This window comes from Chrysemys picta, chromosome 3 (assembly GCF_011386835.1).
Source record: "Chrysemys picta bellii isolate R12L10 chromosome 3, ASM1138683v2, whole genome shotgun sequence".
NCBI classification, from domain to species: domain Eukaryota; kingdom Metazoa; phylum Chordata; order Testudines; family Emydidae; genus Chrysemys; species Chrysemys picta.
Window position 1 is genome coordinate 111,377,089 of NC_088793.1, and position 20,472 is coordinate 111,397,560.

At 43.4% G+C, this 20,472-nt stretch overlaps 1 protein-coding gene across 5 annotated transcripts in view; it reads left to right on the forward strand.

Annotated features, from left to right (window-relative positions):
* Positions 1–13,006, forward strand: part of ADGB (androglobin) — a 217,712-nt gene extending 204,706 nt beyond the window's left edge. For 4 of the 5 annotated variants that reach the window (XM_005280423.4, XM_005280422.4, XM_005280424.4 and 1 more), the window contains 3 exons: positions 7,794–7,902; positions 10,465–10,648; positions 12,576–13,006. In XM_005280423.4, coding sequence (XP_005280480.2) covers positions 7,794–7,902; positions 10,465–10,648; positions 12,576–12,767 — 485 coding nt within the window. In that variant the 3' untranslated portion in view covers positions 12,768–13,006. Of the gene's footprint in view, positions 1–7,793; positions 7,903–10,464; positions 10,649–12,575 lie in introns of those variants that run through there. The other variant, XR_006173985.2, reaches the window with a different exon arrangement.
* Positions 13,007–20,472: the final 7,466 nt, after the last annotated feature.

Here is a 20,472-nt window from a genome sequence, read left to right on the forward strand (position 1 = left end):
TAAAGCACAAGAGATAGTCACCTAGCCCACCATGTCTTGTGTTTTATATGTACACTGCAATAGCTACTTCTTACATTTTAAATAGAGTTAAATCTGGAATTTTTATTTCCTTGTATACTGGGTTGTAGAATAGAGTCCACATAATTAATAGTTATCCTGCAGCTGCTTTTAGCATGAGTTCCCCTTATCTGGAGAGAGAGACACCTGATGTCTAGACTTCTCCTACAATATATACAAAATGTTGCTGTCTTACCGCTGGCCGTTTAGGTTTGTACAAAAGAGGTGATTTTAAATTTTGCAGTGGTTTTTAAACTGAGGGTTATATGAGCTCTCATCAGGGGGTATGTGAGAAAAATCCTGTAATGGTGAACTTATCCCTTACAGACCTTTTTATTTTTCTGTTTTCAAAGGTATATTATGACCCTATTTTAGATGGGCGTATGCAGTAGACTACATTATTTGGAAATGGGTATGCAGCCTAAAACATTTGAAAAGCACTGTGTTAAGGAATACACAGTATTGAAAAAATTCTGGGAAGCATTTCCAGCAGATTAACTTTCTGAGTAAAATTGTATCATACTCATTCAGTAAATCAGAAATGTTGATCATGTGTTTCATTTATCCTGAACCTGCTGATTACCCATCTTACTTGACACACATTTATTATTTTTAAAACCACAACTATATTTCATTCATATAATATAGTTCAACTGTTTTGGGTCTGGAGTGCTCAGAACATGAGTGCAAAATGATCATTTGATTAACACGGTCACCAACCACGTACTGAATGCCAGAATTTGAACTAAATTGAGCATGTGGGTTCTGATCCAAAGACTCTTGAAGTAAATGGGAGACTTTCCATTGATTTTGATGGGCTTTGGAGCGGTCCCTTAAAGAGTGGCAATTGGAAAGAGGAGCCTATGAACATTTTTGTGTGCAGTATCTTTGTAATTGTTGTTTTGTTCTGGAGAATAGTTGTCTGATGAATAGCTCCAAAGGCACTTACAATTCTTCCTTTAGCACTCTTGCCAGACCACCATGTAGAAGGCTCCTTCACTACCCATATGCTGCATACACAGAACCATAGGCCAGCTACCACAAATAAGGTACAGTAGGCCACAGCCAGCTGATATTCTGGGGGGAGTGGCTGTCCTGGTAAAGTCCATCTACCATGACATTTGTGTGGGATAAGAAAAAGAAGATGGTATAGTTCTTGTACACAAGGCTAGATTAAGGCAGAAGCACTGTGGACCTGGGCCTAGGGGCACAGCTCCTGGAGTCATGGTATGCCATCAGGAATTCAGCTTTAATTTTTAAAAAAGTTATGTTTCTAGCCCTCATGCTTGCAAAGAAAAACTTGAAATGTGAATCAAGTGTAACTGATGTAGTATCACTTGCCTAACTCTGCAGACAGCATGCGTAATAGCTCTCTGAGACATATGAAGTGGGACACGAACTCTCTGACAGACAGGAACATCTTAATGGGTTGTTGACTTGAAACCCAGTGCTATCCAGGGTCCTCCCCAACACTACCCCAGCAGAGGACCGTGGGCTAGGAGGAGAAGAGAACCTCCTTTCTTCCATCCTGTGGAATGGATGGCTCTCTGCTGTGATGAAAAAGGCCTCCCCACGTTGCTCTAGTGGGTAGTAGCTGAGGCCTCCAGGACAGACCTCAATCCTTTTTAAAACAGAGACTAGTGATCCAGGGAGGGGGAAGTCCCAGTTTGACCAAAGAGAAGTGATGGTCCCCACCCAACGCTAACCCAGACTGGACTCTTGTGTAGGTGGCTTCTCCTTCGCACTCAGGAAAGGGCCACAAGGGGTCCAACATTAAGCCAATCTAGCCCTGTTTGTATTTAAGATTAAAAATTCAATGGCTGAAAAAGACATCAGCAATAAATGAAAATGTTCTCCTCCCTGCCTGATGTACACAGGAGAGCAAGAACAGTGAAGCTTTCTGAGTAAATTAAACTCTAATCAAACCAAAACAATCTTGATTCATTTAATCCCATTGTCACAGAATGACATAGTGTTATGCACAAATTGTGTAATAAAAAACACAACTGATGTCAACCTGAGGGAAAGTTGGAGCTGTAAAGAGATGAAGCATTGAACATGTATAGATTTTTAAATATCCTGTTTAAAATCTTGAGTTTTATTCAAAGTACTATATCAGCAGTTCTGTGAATTCTATTTCCCTCCCCCCCTTAACAGGAACTTAGAGTCAAGTAATCAGAATGGAAAATAGGGAGTTTAGATATGCTAACTTTGTGATTAGCTTTAGAGATGCCAATTTAGTGATTAGATTTCAGTAGTGATTTGGGCCTTCAACTTAATTTAATTTCTTGCTATTTATTAATTGAGTTTGTCATTATACCCATATACACAATTTAGGAGGATCGTGTAGCAGGTGCGAGCAATTTTTTTAACAGCAATGAATGCGCATATAGCTTTTCATATGAAGCATTTCAAAACTCTTTTTAAAAATTAACTTGAAACAGCTACAGATATCTGCAAATACTGACACAAATGCTTCCAGCCTCGGAGTAAAATCTTTTAATGCTCAAGCACTATCTTTCTTGTTGCTGGGGAGAACATTCCAATAATATCTTTAAAAGCCTCTTGTTGGTTGCTGAATTAAGTAAAGGAACCAGATACTTTCATAGAAACAAACTATAGTGAGCACCATTACATCTTGAAATTTACCCAAGTACTTGTAGTCAAATTTACCACAGCATTTTGTAGTCAGAGTAAAAGGACTACAGCAAATACCACAGTGTAGTGTTTATACAGTGGTGTGATTAACATCACCCTGGTGGAAGCCATGACCCCGATGGATAACTATGTGGTGGCCAATAGTCCAGTCTCACCGACACCGAGGACAGGGGCTCCCAGAACCAGGACACCGAACCCTAGCGAGGGCCATGCTAGGAGAGGAGGCTGAGGATGGCTGACCCAGCTGACCCCCTTTGGATTGCTCCCACCCAGAGGACATGACCATGGTGGAGCAGAGAGGAGACCACTATTGCCAAGGAAAGGGGTATGCCCCACTTGGAGACCCTACAGTCCCAGAAGGGAGCCAGCTGCCTCTGACCCTGAAGGGGAGCTGCTTCAAGTGTGCACAGGAAGGGCATTTTAGGAGTGTTCCTTCATGGATTGCAGCTATGGCTTGACATGGATGGCAGGCACTAGATATTGTAGGTGAGGCCCAGCCAAGATGCTGCTGCAGGTATGGGTCAAAGGAGCTGAAGTGATAGGCCTAGTAGTCTCTGGGTGTAACTATTATATGGGCAACCATGATAGAGTCCTCCAATATGTCAGATGCTCCGATCTACCCCGAGTGCATCCATGGGGACGTGTGACTCTACCCTGTGACAAACGTGCAGCTGAGGGTAGGAGGCCACATGAAGACTTGCAGAGTCAGCCAACAGCCACCCTGACCTATTTGGTCATCTTAGCGCAGGACTGGAAGTGGATTGGGGAGCTCCTCAAGCAGTGTAACAGAAATCCCCCACAGAAAGCAACCCAGAGCTGGAAACGAGCAGGCTTATGGGTCAAGACATGGCAGAAGACCCTGGAGGAGGGCTCCTCTGGACAGCCAGGGACACCAACTCAGCAACCCGCTAGCTCTGGGGACACCTGAAGAAGTAAGCCATGATTGGCTACCAGAAGATGAGGAATTTGTTTGGGAACAACAGGAGGACCAGACACTGAGCCCAGGGCCAGCTTTAGGAAGTGCGGGGCCCGATTCGACGGGGCCCCGGCAGGGATGACACACCCAGCGGCGCTCCGGGTCTTCCGTGGCAGTGAAGGACCCACCGCTGAAGACCCGGTAGGGAACCACCCAGTGAGTACATTCCCCCCCCCCCATCCGACCCCCACGCATGTCCTGCCCCCCTCAGAAACTGCAACCCATCAACCCCCCCCTTCTTGTCCCCTGACCACTCCTTCCCAAGTCTCCCCACCCTAACTGCCCCCCAGGACCCCACCCCCTACCCAACTTGCCCTGCTCCCTGTCCCCTGACTGTCCCGACCCCATCCACCACCACCCCAACAGACCCCCCCGAAACTCCCACGCCTACCCAACCCCCCCCTTCCCCATCCCTTGACCTCCCCCCTAGAACCTCCGCCCGATCCAACCCCCCCACACCCGCTTCCTGCCCCCAGGACTCCCTGCCCCTGCCTTATCCAAACCCCCCACCCGCCCCGGTCTCGTACCATGCCGCTTACCCCCCACCAGAGCTGCGCCGGGACTGGGGCCCAGGCCGGAGCCGGGCCCAGGCCTGGGGCTGTGCCGCCTGGCCGGGGCCAGAGCCGTGCCACTTGGAGCTGGAGCCGCGCCGCCCGGCCAGAGTCAGGGCCGGGCTGGAGCCGCGCCGCGGGGCCGGAGCTGCTCAGCCGGGGCCGGGCCTGGGGCGCTCGGCTGGGGCTGGAGGGAGCCGCGGGGCCGGGGCCAGGTTGGGGCCAGGCTGGAGCCAGACTGGGCCACGGTGCGCCTCCTTGGAGCCCTCCTCGCGCCCACCCACCCCCCGCCCCAGCTTACCTGCTGCTGCTTGTTTCCAGGCTTCCTGCACAAACATCTGATTTGCGGGAAGCAGGGGAGGGGAGGAGAAGAGGCGTGGAGCGTTCAAGGGAGGAGGGGGAGGTGAGTTGGGGACGGGGACGGGGCGGACAGCTGCCAGAGCTTGGGAACTGGCTCCAGCTCACCACTGGGTGCGGGACCCTCTTAGGCGCGGGGCCCAATTCAGGGGAATCCAGGGAATCGGCCTAAAGCCGGCCCTGCTGAGCCACACCTGGGAGCAGGTGGCCATCTCTGATGGGGAGGATGGCAAAACCCAGTGGGCCCCACTTTGAACTCTGGAATAAGCAGCTTTACTGAGTGATGTAGAACCTCCAAACCCCCCAAAATGGTGACAGCTGCTGGTACCCAAGAAGTTCTGCTGGAGGTTACCACACTTAGGGAGAGCAAAGACACTGGAGAGGGTGGCCCTTAGAGTCTTCTGGCCAGGCATCCACAAAGAGGTGTACAACTTCTGTGCCGTGTGCCCCAAATGCCAGCTGGCAGGGCCCAAAGGGATGCCAAAACCCTCCCTAATCTGCTCCCCATGGTGGGTGTACCCTTCAAATGGGTAGGAGTGGATTTAGTGGGCTCAGAAGAGTGCACCGAGGTACCATTATATATTAGCAATAGTAGACTGTGCCATGCAGTACCCGGAAGCCAACCCGCTACACACAACTAATGCACCCACCATAGCGAATGAACTCATGAAGATCTTTATGCGGGTCAGAATACGAAGACAAACATTGACAGACAAGGGATCCAACTTCTCATCTGAACTGACGCAGGAATTGTGCAAACTGCTGAAGATCAAAGACCTCAAGCTTTCTGTCTGCCATCCGCCGATGGATGGGCTGGTGGAGCCATTCAGGGAGACACTGAAAGCCATGTTGAGCAAATTAATTGACGCAGACCCTTGGCACTGGGACCAACTGCTACCATCATTGCTATTTGCTGTACAGGAGATCCCCCAAGCCTCCATGGAGTTCTTGCCCTTTGAGCTTCTGTATGGGAGACAACCCAGAGGAATTTTGGCCCTCCTTTGGAGATCATGGGAAGAACAGGAGTCTCTGGTCATGGGCTCAGTGCAGTATGTGCTCCAACTACGAGTATGCCTGAAAACACTTGCCAAGGAAAACCTGTTGAAGGATTTGCCAAGGGAAACCTGTTGAAGGCCCAACAAACCCAGAAACGTACCCACAACAAGGGGGCACAATTGTGAACATTCAGACCAGGAGACAGGATGGTGATGTTACTCCTGACATCTGAATCAAAACTATTGGCCACTGACTATTGGCCGTCTGAAGTAGTAAGAAAGGTAGGGCCAGGGGACTATAACATCAATCAGCCTGTGAGATGGAAGAACACACAAATGTATCACGTCAACCTCCTGATGGCCTAGAAGGATCAGGAGAGCCTTCTGATAGCCCTGTATACCCCAGAATCAGAAGTGGGGCCTCAAGCCATGACATCCCCGGACCAAATCCCTGTGCCAGTGGGGTCAGAGCTCAACTCGAGGCAATAAGCCCAAATACTACAACTGACTCAGGCCTTCCCCATGGTGTTCTTGGCCCTCTCAGGGAGGACTCCCTTAACCCAACATCACATTGCAACGATGCCCAGACAAAGAATCATCAACCCCTGCTGAAGATGTGGGAAGCACTCCAGGCTATGCTGAACATGGGGATCATTGTGGAATCCCACAGTGAGTGGAGGAGTCCTATTGTGCTAGTGCCAAAACCCAATGGCTCAACAAAATTCTGCATAGACTTTAGAAAGATCAGTGCTATATCAAGATTCAACAAGTATCCGATGCCTCAGGTGGATGAGCTACTAGAGAGACTGGGAACCCCAAGTACATCTCCATGCCTGATTTCACCAAGGGATACTGGCAAATTCCCAGGACAAAGGCATCCTGGGAAAAGACAGCCTTCCCTACTCCCTTCGGCCTCTGTCAGTTCGTGGCCAAGCCCTTTGGCCTGCATGGAGCAGCCACCACCTTCCAGCGACTGATAGACCAAGTGCTGCATCCCCACTACCAGTACGCAGCTGCCTATATTGATGACATAGCCATCTATAGCTGCAGCTAGGAAGACCACCTACAGCACGTCACTGCGATTATGCAGGCCCTCAAGAATCGGGCTTACTGCAAATCCTGCCAAATACCACCTGGGACAGAGAGAAGTAACTTACCTTGGGTACACTATGGGACAGGACTGGCTACGCCCCCTGGTAAATAAGGTCCAAGCATTGACCTATTGCCTGACCCTATCAACCTAGAAGCAGGTGCAATATTTCCTAGGCCTTGCTGGCTATTATAGGCTGTGCGGCTTCACCACAATAGCTGCCGCCCTTACTGACCTGGTAAAAAGCACCCGCCCCAGAAAGGTGCAAGGGACAGAAGAATGTGACAAGGCCTTCAGAACTTTGAAGAACTTGCTAACCCAGATGCCAGTTCTCTTCAACCTTAATTTTTCAAAACTGTTTATCCTCCAGATGGACATGTTGGAAGTGGGTTTCCTGGGCCGTGTTGGCCCAAGAGGTAGGACTACTAATTTCATACAAAATTTCAAATGCTACATAATTTAGAGATGAAACAGAGCTGTAACATTTGGATCAAAATTTCAAACAAACCACAGTCTGGGGGCATTTGAGTCTAAGATTTTAATCTGGTCCGTTATGAAGATGGGGTCAAAAACTGAAATCTCATTTTGGATTCAACTCTCCTTTCCCCCAAAGCTCAGAGGATTTTGGACCTGGGGTTTTGCTTTTGGTCCATCAGCACTTACAGTATCATGGCATTCTCCCAACACCAGACATAGTAAAGGTTGAAAAATTGTTTCTATAATAAGCCCTTGATTTCACATACTCATAACTATCTCACTATTTTGCCTTTGGGGCTGATACTTTGCTCTCAGATCCTTTGGGGAGATGAATAACTTGGAAATGGCTGAAATTGACTATAGTTGTTTGTGAGCAATATGGGTTTAACTAAGTTTATACATAAAATAGATATTGTGAAGTATATTAAAAATGTACCTTGGCAGATGTACAGTACTTTCCATCTTCTGGGATTCTATAATAACACAAGAAATAGAAGTAGCTAAATGTTAGTTGTTCTCCTGCTCAGCCTGTAATAATGTGTGCTGCTGAGCCAGAAGAGGATAAACTTTATTAAGGAGAGGAAGATTTTCATGACCAAACAAAGTAACCAGTTTAATCTATTTTATTGCAGATGCAGTTTCCCCTGTGCTTGAAATAATAGCATCACCAGCAGCCACTGACGCAAGCACACAAGCTCAGCAAAAGGAATGGGAACCTCTAGACCTAACCCCCTACATTAGGTAAATTGTGGCAAATGTAATTAAATGCTAAAAATATGTTAATGCAGTATTTACAGTAAGAATTTACAAATAGAAGAGTTATAGACTGTATTATATTGTTTCTACAACTGTAATTCATTCCTGGGTGCATACAGTAGAGATTACAGTACTTTGACTTACTGTATATGGCATTAGCCTTTAGTCCTCAGCTTTTATTAGCCCAACCCATGATTGTCATATGCCTGTCACAGTAGTTGTAGAAACCATGATTGCATTCTGAGCTCAGTTTCATGCTATAAAACTGAAGTAATTCAGCTGAAGTCAGTAGTTTTTTCACATTTATAGAGGTATAAGTGATATCAGAATTTGGCTCGATACCTGACTTTTGTGTGTTTAAAATCTATGCCTCACTATATCTAAGTGCAATTAATTTTCTTTGTATAAAAATTAATAAAAAAGGAATTGAACAGTAACACAATGTATGACATGAGAATTAAATATGTGGAATCCAGACAATGCACATGCTGGCAAATTTATTTTAATGTGTGTTTGTTTCAGTGATCATACATTAAAATAATCATAGTTAGTGGACTTCCAGTATGTCAGTATGATTCAAGATTCCAGTACTATATTTAATGCACATGTATGTGTAATGATACATTTAAATAAATATGTCTAATCACTGGAATAAATACTGTGTGTACTAATGTGCAGCTATCTAGATATAGACATACTTAGGCCCCAGTTCACTGAAGCATATGTTTTAAGTCCATTCCTATTCAGGCCAGCACTTAAGCACATCATTGACTTCAATGGAACTTAAGCACATTGTGACAGGTTGGGTCACAGAGACCCCCTTGGGACTGTCACCTGATGTGCTGAGACTATCTCTGAGCCCATTTTCCCTTCCAGGTTGGGACTCCAGTACCCTGTCTCGTTTAGCCAAACATGCTAGTCTGCTGCAAACACAAACCCACATCCGAACCATGTCCGCCAAAAGCTGCAGACTTAACTGAAAACACCTTAAGAAGTGCTCCTGTCTCTAATACCAAGATACCCAGTTCCCAGTGAGATTCAACCTCCAAATAAATCCATTTTACTCTGTTAAAGCTTATACAGGGTAAACTCATAAATTGTCCACCCTCTATAACACTGATAGAGAGATATACACAGCTGTTTACTCCCCCAGGTATTAATTACTTACTCTGGGTTAATTAATAAGCAAAAAGTGCTTTTATTAAGTATAAAAAGTAGGATTTAAGTGGTTTCAAGTAATAACAGACAGAACAAAGCAAGTCACCAGGTAAAATAAAGCAAAACACGCAAGCCTAACCTAATACAGTTAAGAAACTGATTACAGATGAAATCTCACCCTCAGAGATGTTCCAATAAGCTTCTTTCACAGACTAGACTCCTTCCTAGTCTGGGCCCAATCCTTTCCCCTGGTACAATCCTTGTTAGCTCCAGCTCAGGTGGTAACTAGGAGATTTCTCATGGCTGGAACCTCCTTTGTTCTCTTCTACTACCTTTTTAGCTTTGGCCCAAGGTGGGAATCTTTTCTCTCTCTGGGCACCAGGTTTAAGATGGATTCCAGTGCCAGGTGACATGGTAACATGTCCTGTGATACCCCAAGCCTTCATTCTTCCTGGTCTGACTCACAAGAAGGCTTGCAAGTAAATAGAGCCATCTACAGTTAATTGTCCTAGTTGATGGGAGCCATCAAAATTCTAAACCATCATTAATGGCCCACACTTTGCCTAACTACACTAGGACCTCAGAGTTATATTTTATATTCCTAGTTTCAGATACAAGAATGATACATTCATACAAATAGGATGAACACACTCAGTAGATTATAAGCTTTGTAATGATACCTTACATGAGACCTTTTGCATGAAACATATTCCAGTTACATTATATTCACACTCATTAGCATATTTTCATAAAATCATATGGAGTGCAACGTCACATACATGCTTAAAGTTAAGCACATATTTAAGTGCTGTCCGGCATAAGGACAATTTCCTGAATCAGGGCTTTAATTGGGAAGGAAACTAGTACAATACTGAAGAGAATGAAATTAAGACAGCAGAAAATTTGACCCAATATCTTCTCACATGCTTGACTCTTTCTAGGATTTTATGTTATGTCTTCAATAGTTTATAACTTCTTTATTTCTCAATCAATTTTATCAACATTATCAAAACACTCACAGGTACTCACTGAGCACATGTGATTTAAAATCATTTTGAGTTATTGCAATATGAAAAAGATCTGAAAATGTCCCCATTTTCTGAGAAACCCCTGAATTCCCATCCAGATAACTAAAATAGGGATGAGCACAATTTTATCAAAATTTTAAAGGATCAAGCATAAGAAATATTGGCCAAAAGAATCATTTTTCCAGTTATGATCATCAGTAAATAGTGGGTGAGAATAAAATTGGCTCCTTAACCATACCTAGAATCATGATAGTAACATAGAATTGTACAATTAGATATATTGTATACTGGCCATCAGTCATGTAAATACTGTTCTAATCTGCCTTTGAAGTGAGACAAATAATGTTTGTATTTCATACAGAAAAACAATGCCTGAGCCTGTGCTAAGAAATGAGTCTATCATTCAACAGCAGGAGATGCGTAAAGCCGAAGAAATAAATCGTTTTAGGGAGCTTCGACAGCTGGTTCTGGAACAAAGAGAAAAAGACCAAAATGCTCGCACATTATTGAAGCAAAATACACTTGAAATGTATGAGCATCTACAAGTAAGTCCATAGATAGGTTTTCTGTGATTTTAACCACCTATGAACACAAACGTATTTGGACTTCTATAATAAGTACACTTCATTAGTGTAAATGAGCCTGAAATTTCACTTGAACCATGGTTAAAGCATAAGTTTCCCAGAAAAATTCTAGTGTTACACAACATTGTAGAGGTGATGCTCTAGAATACATTTCTTGAGGTAGTACATTCAAGGGGCACAGCTTTGTAAATACCAACGTAACATGATGGTTCAAAGTGAGAGTAAGCGAAGTGTTTGGTACATACCTGTGTGTACGTACTAGATCCGGCATTTCCAGTTTGGCCTGTTTGATGCAGAGCCATGTAGCTTTTTTCAGTAAGGAAAGGAAACTTTGTAGAAAATAGAAAACTGGATTGACAAAAAAAAAAATCACTGCTGATGTTTCCAAGTGAGATGCTGAAGAATATAATATTGGTATGTTGCAGTCTTCCTGAAATCTGCATAAGGCCAGGTAGCAAACTAGTAGAGTTCTTAAGTCTTGATGAAACACAGCTACAAATAATACACTCAGCAGATGGTACAACATTAGTGCAGTGTGTCAAGGTTGGGATCTATTTAATAGATGAAGTGGGTAAAGATACCTTAACAAAATTGACTTAAGCTTTTAAAAGTCAATAAGAGCAATATGATTTTTGACAAGCAAGCCACAGTGATGCATTAATCACCATGAATCAAATGACCCCAGTCCTGATCTTTTAGAGCTGGATAAGAACCAGTAAAAGTATCCTTCCGATAAGATGGATTGATTTATTGCAGTCATTTTAACTTTCTCCTTCATAAAAGCTCCCATGTGCCATACTGAATGATGCACAGTACATAACATAAACTGACCAATTACATGCCAGCAATGGGTGAAGGGCGCTTGCAGGACTGGGTCCTTAATAAAGCACACACAATGATTTTCAGAATTTACTGGTGTTTTTAGGTGCCTTAATTTTTAGGTGCCTAACTTGGAACATTTTAAAGGGGCTTGATTTTTAGAGGTTTGTTGTTCAGCACTCAAAATCTTTAGTCACATCGGAACATCTTGGCCACACTAATCAGCACTTGAAGTGTTTTCAACCATAGATCTCAGAGCACTTTACAAGGATAGCTAAGTATCATTATTGCTGCTTTACAGATGGGGAATCTGAAGCATGGAGAGGTTAAGGGAAAAATTTTCAAAAGTGAGTTTGGGGCCTAAGTCTCATTGAAACTCAGAGGGACTTAGATGGCTTAGTATCAGAGGGGTAGCCATGTTAGTCTGGATCTGTAAAAGCAGCAAAGAGTCCTGTGGCACCTTATAGTTTAACAGATGTATTGGAGCATGATCTTTCGTGGGTGAATACCCACTTCATTGGCTTAGACGGCTTAGTCACTTTTGAAAATGGGACTTGGCAAAAAAAATTTCAAAGGTGCCTACATCTCATTTTCAAAAGTGACAAAAGCTCTTAGGAACTTGACTCACAATGATACTTAGGCCCAACCGTCACTTCTGAAAATGGGACTACATCACTTTTGGAAAACTTTACCCTAAGTGACTTTTCTAAGCTCACACAACAAGTGAGTGGCAGAATTGAGACTAGAACCAGGGGCCTGACCAGTCCAGTCCCCTATCAACACTAATTGCTTACGGTACTAGAAATGCTTTTAAAAAGCAACTTTTTGTAAACAACTTCCTCTTCTTCATGATGTAAAAGATCACCTGTTTATAATCACTAAGCAACTCTGACACAGGGCAGGATAGGACTATAGACAATGCATATGCATTAACACGTAAGGGAGAAACTAGAAGTCCTCGATATAGGTAAGGTCAGAACAGGAGCAAGAAACCTAAATGGCAGGGTACACGACCTTATTATATATGTGAATGCTCATTTGTTTGTGGGGGGTATTTGTTTTTGGATAGGTATCCTTAGATGAAGCACGAGGCAGGGTTCTCAGTGCTCGGGAAGCATACAGAAGTAAGCTACTAGAGGCTGAACTCAAAAAACAAGAAGCACTAGCCGCAGAAGAAGCGGCCATTCGAGCAGAGCAAGAGAAGAAAAGTCCAGATGCACAGAAAAAAAAGCAAGGAAAAAGTGCAGGGAAAAAAAAGTAATGGCCTGAAAGGTTAACTCTGCCCATTGTTTAGGAAAGAATTTATTTTTAATGATTAAAAGAATTATTCAATATTTTTCTAAGTCAATGAAGTTTTTTCTCTTTTCCAGGTATTACTCCAAAATCCATCTAGCATTGCTTTCTTTTTAACATGAAAAGTTTGTAGTTTTCATATGATAAATGATAATCATACCATTACAGTTTCTGTTTTAACTGAAATAAAATTTTGCACTAAAATTATTCATATTGTATCGAACTTGTTCTCCCAGTACCACGTGTCTGTCCCCCTATTTTTCAGTTTAAAAAAAACAGTCAAAGAGAAGGCAATAACATCTCTGAAAGGATTGGATCAAAAAGAAAAGAGCTGTTATTTTTAATAGGGCACGAGGAATCAAGAGAAGTTGCTTAACCGCATGTGGAAATTTCTCTAGCATTCCAAGATGTTTACAGATGTCCAGTTTCAAGGCTGTACCTAGGACCAGCTTCTTCTGTGGGCTTATACTCTTGACTTCACTAGGGTCAAACTAAGGATGAATTTGGGCTATTAGATTCTGCGTCACTGAACTTTGCAGAAACATGAACTCCTTCAGTGGATGATGATTTGTGTTATGCATACTAATTAAGTAGTACACGCCATTCTATTTCATATGCAGAATTCAAAATGTTTAGAAAAGACTATCATACTAGACATTTCCAAGCTATTTGGCTACTAAAACTTTTTTTTCCTTCACATCTAGCTCCACCCTCACAAATTCTTTCAAATCCTATGATAGTTCCCTAGACTAGCTACCTGTGACCTTCATGTCACACCATTAAGAATGTAGATTTATGGTTGTACACCGAAAATTGTGAATTACTGGACCACATTACTCTCTTCCCCTTTTTTCTTCCTGTCCAGTTCTCATTTAATTTGTGTAGTAGTTTTTATCTTTTGCAGGGGGCGGTGAGGAGGAGGCATTTCATGTTGAGGTCACTGCTCAGTGTAATTCATGCCCATGGGTCCCATGGTGCAGACCCTGATGGGCCTTAATCCAAGGGTTCTCAGGCCAAATTATTTATTGGCCTCAGAGTGCAGCCACCAACTCTTGCTGGTGGCTGCTCTCACACTTTTCCCTAAAATATTTAATTAACTTTAGGAAAAACAAATAAAAACAAGTAAGTCTGCTATGAAAAGTGATCCATGTCCAAATCATTGTAATGTATTTATTGCTAGCTACTAAGTCTGTTGTGAAAAGTGATATTAACAAACATACGTGTATCACTTTTCATAGCAGACTTACTCAGCCCTGGCAAGCCTAGGGACAAATTAAGCCCTGGATGGGAGGTTGGGAGAGGCAGCAGGGGCCGGGGAAATGGGGGTCGGCAGTCAGGTGAGACTGCTGGGGGCTGGAGCCTGAAGCCCGACATCTGAGGGACAGAGCCCAAAGCCGTGTAACTGGGCCTGCCGCTGTGCAGCCAAAGCCCAGGGCTGGGACCCAAAGTCCCACAGCCAGAGCCTACTACCTGACCACCACAGGGCTGAAGCCCAAAGCCTGAGCCCCACTGCCCCTGAGAAGGTGGGGAACTCACCAGCTGTCAGCTCCTCCAGCGTTGTTCCCCAGGTGTCTCCAGAGGTGGGCAGGGCCCAACCCCTCCTGGGAGCCCCAGCAACCAACACCAAAGCGGTGCATCCAGGAGCAACAGGAAGGGGGAGAGGCCCACCCCCTCCCCATCACAGCCCAGGAGAATGTGGGCACAAGAAAAGCCCCTGGTGGCCACATGCAGTCACAGTGGCTGCATTTGAGAACCACTGATAGGCCATGTCTACACTAGAGCGCTTAGTGGCAAATCTGTTCTGATGCAGCTGTGCCTCTGTAAGATCTCTCATATAGCCAAGCTGTGCTGATGGGAGAGAGATCTCCAGTCGACACAATTACTCCAGCGAGAGGCGGTAGCTGTGTCGGCAGGAGCAGCTCTCCTGCCGACATAAGTGCTGGTGTGGACAGTGCAACTTATGTCGCTCAGGGATATGTTTTTTCACACCCCTTCAGGTCATAAGTTATACCTACATAAGTGGTAGTGTAAACATAGCCTTAGAGCCTTTGGAGCATTGATTGGAATTTAAAGCTATTTCCTATAGATAGAACCACTAGGGGTGTGCAGTGGCAGTTACCTGGCCTTCTCCATGTAGGGTGAAAGCACTCATTAGAGCAGCTGCTTATATGGGTATAGAAGGTCCTTCACTTTGGGGTATAGTCATCACACATGAAGATGGATGTTATGCGATATCCAATCTTTGTAGAAAGAGACCATGTTCAAAACTCTTTCTAAATCACAACAGCTAGAGCAGGGCTCCCCAATGCAGTGCCCAGGGGTGCCATGGCGCCCACCGGGGCAACTAAGTGCGCCCGTGTACTGGCCAGCGGACGAACATCCACCGAAATGCCGCTGAGAAGCAGTGTCATCCAGAGGCACTGCCGAAATACCGCCAATTTTTGGCGGCGACGCCTCTGGATGACGCTGCTTGTCGGCACCATTTCGGCGCCGATGCCTATTGACATTGCCACTTGTCGGCAGCATTTCGTCCACCGCCACGGTCCTCCATGGCTCGTCATCTGGCACCCACCAGACGAAAAAGTTTGGGGACCACTGAGCTAGAGCAAGTGACTTGAACACATTCTGAGGTCACTCAGTCATATTTAGCTGTTTGAGCAGCCATTGCAGAATATACCATTCCTCCTCTACTACTAAACACCAGCTATTCAGGTAGGGTGACCAAATAGCAAGTGTGAAAAATCAGGATGGAGGTGGGGGGTAATAGGAGCCTATATAAGAAAAAGCCCCAAATATTGGGACTGTCCCTATAAAATCAGGACATCTGGTCACCCTATATTCAAGTCACCACCACTTTGATCAACTCCTCATTAGTTGGTTTGAATCCCTTTGTTAAATCGATTTAAGGACGTAATCTGTGGGAAGGACATCTGTCATTCCACCCCCCATGGCACTCGCTGCACTGTTGTACGAGTCACATTTAAAAACTGTTTACTGTAAACACAGTTCTCAGCTGTAGCCAGATGGAATCTGAACAAAGTTCGGATACCAACGTGGAACAAATCAAATTAAAATTGTGGCTTTAAACTCAGTTGTTCTGACAGCAGATGATGCTAAAAGGTGACATTTCTTTTGTATTCTCTTTTCTCTTTCCTCCTCTTCCCATTGCAGTGTGTTCCCACCCATCCCCTTGCTGATTGTTGGGCTTTCTAGCTTCCTTCTTATCTTGAAGCATATCAGCACCCTCCTCCACTCATTCTGTGATGTTCCTTTTACATTTTGTGCATTCTCTCTCTCACACACACACACACACACACCTCTCTCCTGTGAAGCCCAGTCTGACACTCCACCCCCTCGAGCCTGTTCCAATTAATTGTGTTGTGTATGCAAATAAGAATATGAAACCAGACTCCTGCTCATACGTTGGCCACCTATATTTCAGAGAGCAGCAGGCTAGTAAGTTTTGGTTTGTAGCTGTAGGCTGCAAATGAAAAACCTTGTCAGTAGTGTGCAGGACTGGCTCATTTTGTTCTCTGCATTTCATAATATAGCGTTATTGCTATATTCAATACCGTTTCCAAGGCAATGGCACGTGTTGGCCTTTTTCTAGTGTGATTCTGCGATAAGACTTCTGTAGAAGAGGATGAGATTAAAATGATCTTCTTGATGTCACTGCAAATGCTACTATGACATTCTGTTGTGGAAATTGAATCATTTCCAAAAACCATCAAAACAGAGAGGAAGTAAATTCGTATAAAGTGTCAAGAATGGCACTAATAATCCTCATGATGACAATGAATCACCGATTGGAATACAATTACAAACTGAGTTAAACTATTGACAAATATACTCAGCTCTTCATCATCAAACGCTGTTCTGATGACATAGGCACAATGTTAATTGCCATAATTTCTCATTTTAAAAAGTAAAGTAGCACATTAAGACTCTGATGTAGTTCATGGAATGGCTCTATCACTTCATCTGTCATTTTATTTTAGTGGGATGGAGTAAATTACTATACACATTGTGCCTGTTTAATTGAATATGCTTTGGTATGTGGGGCTGTGCTAGGAGAACTGCATCAGTTTTACAAAATCCCCGCACATACTCCAATAATGAAGATATTCTCTTTGCTGCTGATAGAGCTGGGAAGAAAATCAGCCTAATTTGGAGTGTGGTGCTTTTGGACTGTGCCGAAGATTCTGGGTAACTATCCCCCAGAAACAGGTGATTGCTGAAGTTCCTAATGTACAGTAGTTTCATGCCCAATAAATCTGCTCAGTCTCTCACACATTTCATTGAACATCAAGATCGATAGTCAATAAGCAGAAAAAGGAGACACTGCTGAAATATACAGGAAAGTGGGTCAATTCTAGGGTTGCCACCCCTCCAGGATTGTCCTGGAGTCTCCAGGAATTAAAGAATACTCTTTAACTAAAGGTTATGCCGTGATGAAACCTCCAGAAATACAGCCAACTGAAACTGGCACCCCTGGTCAGTTCCAACCATGTCCGCTGCACAGGTTGGTGAACCTTAAACTTTGAACACTTTACAATGAGTCTGATGATCAAGTTAAAACAGGCCAATATGTTTTATTTACCGGATTGTTACCTATGATACTAAAACAAGCGTAACAAAGGCCATGTTACATTTTCACCAGGACAAACCATATTTCCATATTAGATTTAGGGACAACAGCCAGAATTTTTTGGCATTTAGATCTAACTCAGCATCAGCTCTAAATTTGTTAGCCTGTGACATCTCTATTGTAGAAATATATGTCCAATAGCCAGTACAAGAAATACCATTCTACTACTTTTATTACCAATTTATGTTTTGTGAAACAGAAATATATAATATGGTGTAAAGTCTTGTATTTTCTCAAGATTCCTTGTAATGAAATTTGTAGAGCCATTATTGCTGTTTATGCAAAACTTAACACTCAGACCAAGCTCAGGGCCAGAATCAGCAAAGCACATAAGCACATGCTCAACGTGAAGTCCATCCCCATTCAGTAGAGCAATTAAGAAATGTAGTCAATGGGACTCAACATATGCTTAAATCCTTTGCAGAAAAGGAATGGGCTTAAGCACATGTGTAAAGACAAGCATGTGCTTTAAGTGTCTCTCTGAAACAGGCCGTGAGGGACTATGGTGATGAGCACCACAGAAATAGCTGTAAACAAGCAAACTTGATGGGCTAGCTGATAGACCAAGCACTAGAATGGAGATCTTTTGTTGTTTCTGAAAGTTCTCCCATTCTGACATCACACACGGAAAAATGATTGCTGATAAAGTTTGCGCACATCGATTTACCACTCCACCAATTTTAGTCTTAGGGACTGGTCCTATATAAAGAGCTATTTATTTAGATCACTATGTTGATAATTTAACTGTCTTGGGGTTTGCACATTTATGACACCTCTCCCTGCAACACTTTCCCCGACTGCCCAGAAAAGAAAATGGTAATTGCCATCTCAACACATTGGGGTAGTGGAGAGCGGCCAACAATTAAAAAGTAATGGGTACTGGGGGTGATCTGTGCCCCGCTGCTTCATAGCGAATGCAGGAGACACTCCAACATCCTGGTAAGATTTTCTTTTGATGTTTGTGTCATTTTTTTAACTCCTCAATATTCCTAGCCCATTCCAATACCAATAAGCACACAGGAATGTTATGTGTGATAGTGGTAATTCCTGCAGGTTATGTGCCTGGCATGAATACAACAGTTCCAAGAATGAAGAGCAGTGGCATGCCAGCGGCAGGAGGCTTTTCTCCTCCAAACCAGCTCTGCATCTTGTGAGATTGGACAAGAGCAGACCATAAAGCAGTATTGCAAGTACCTTACAAATACAGTATCTGGTGAGCTATGATTTTGATTTAGACAAAAATAATCAGAGGAGGATAGTGTTTTCTTATTTCACCTCCACCTTTGTAATGCTGTCTGCTACACTGAAGCACTGACGTCCTACATTGGTTTGACTGCTATGTATCACATACAGAAGGTTATACAGAGAGAAATGATGCTATTCAATAAAAGCTTTGAAAATATTGGTCAAAGTTGAAAATAAACTACATGGAAGAATGCAAATGGTTTAACCTTGTGGATTGGGTTTCCAATAATGCCTAAATAGTTACCAGAATTATCTCCAGTAGCCATTTTTAGTAAGAACAGAGGTTTGCTTCATTATCCAAGAGCAGCAATGAATAGCATCGGTAACTTCAATACTTTATAAACAGCATATACTTGTTAGTGAATTGGTGACATGTTTGTTCTGGGTTTGGTTGCTCTACTTTTTCATTTCAGGATAACTGTTGAAATGATTGCACAGCAATGCAGAAACCTAGAGAAGAAATATGGGGTCATCTCTGTGATGAGCTGATCACTTTAAATAACAATCTGTTGTGCATTCTGCTAAGCTTTAGGTATTGGTTTCCCCTTTATCCATGGCTATCCAGCAGCAATCATGAGCTAGAAAGAAAGCATCCTTGTAATTAAACTGCAGCTCCAAAGTTGCCTTAGATGCACAAAATCATTGAGTCTCTTTTTTTAAAGGCAAATAGCTTCATTAAACTGCAAATGCCTTTTCCCATCTGCATTACTTTAATTTGTCTAGGATTTGCATAATGAATTGCAGAAAACTTGACAAGTCTTTTCCAGGATGTCTTACATCTGAAGTACGAAGACAAGCTGTGTGCTGTGAAATGACACTCAGTCTCAAGATGCCAATCTGCTCACCCGAGCAACAGGCAATCATTGTCTAGACCAGCTACAACGTTTATACACACATACACTATTATGACACCATTTCTCCTCCAACAGGAAATAGATTTGACAACGTATTTTGTCTGGCAGGAAACTTAAGGGAAAAACTTTGCATATCTGAGCTGCTAGCATTTTAGTGGAATGACAGAAATCTCTCCTCTAGAATTCTGAACAGGTGTTTGACTCCAAATGCCCTTTGTTCCTTGTCTCACCCATTTCTTGGATCAATCCTACTTTATTCCCCCTATTTGCACAATTCAGGTAACTTATCTGTGATTAGATATTCTTGTTGTTTTCAGAAAAACAAGATCTCCATGACATCACAGGGGATAAAAACAGAAAGACAAAAGAAAGCCAGGGAAAGGCAGAAGAAAGTCCATATGGTGCTGAGAGAGAGAGAATAGCATGAAACAAAAGCATGTTCAAATGCCACCTACAACAGTGGAAATAAAAGGAGAGAGAGAGGTGTGGTCTGACCAGAACTGGTGCCTATTGATGTAAATGGAATTTAACCACATGCTTAGTGATGTAGTGAAGATGACAAATGGTTCATTGTTAATCTGTGACTCTGGAGACCCAGGGTCAATGCCCTGCTCTGCACAGATTTCCTGCACGACCCTGGGCAAGTCAGGGCCAGGTTCAGGTTTTTACCTGTATTTAGGTATTGCTTCATCCAGCTTTGCAAGGCCTTAATGATTTAGGAGCCTTAGGGCACATCTACACAGCAACCAAGGATGTAATTTGCAGCTCACGTAGACATACCCATGCTTGTTTTAATCTGGTCAGTCCACTAAATATAGCAGTGAGGCTCAGGCTAGCAATGTGACTATGTATCCAGGGACCTAGGCAGGCTTTGAATTTCTCTCTCTCTCTCTCACCCACACTCACACACACACACCCCTACATAT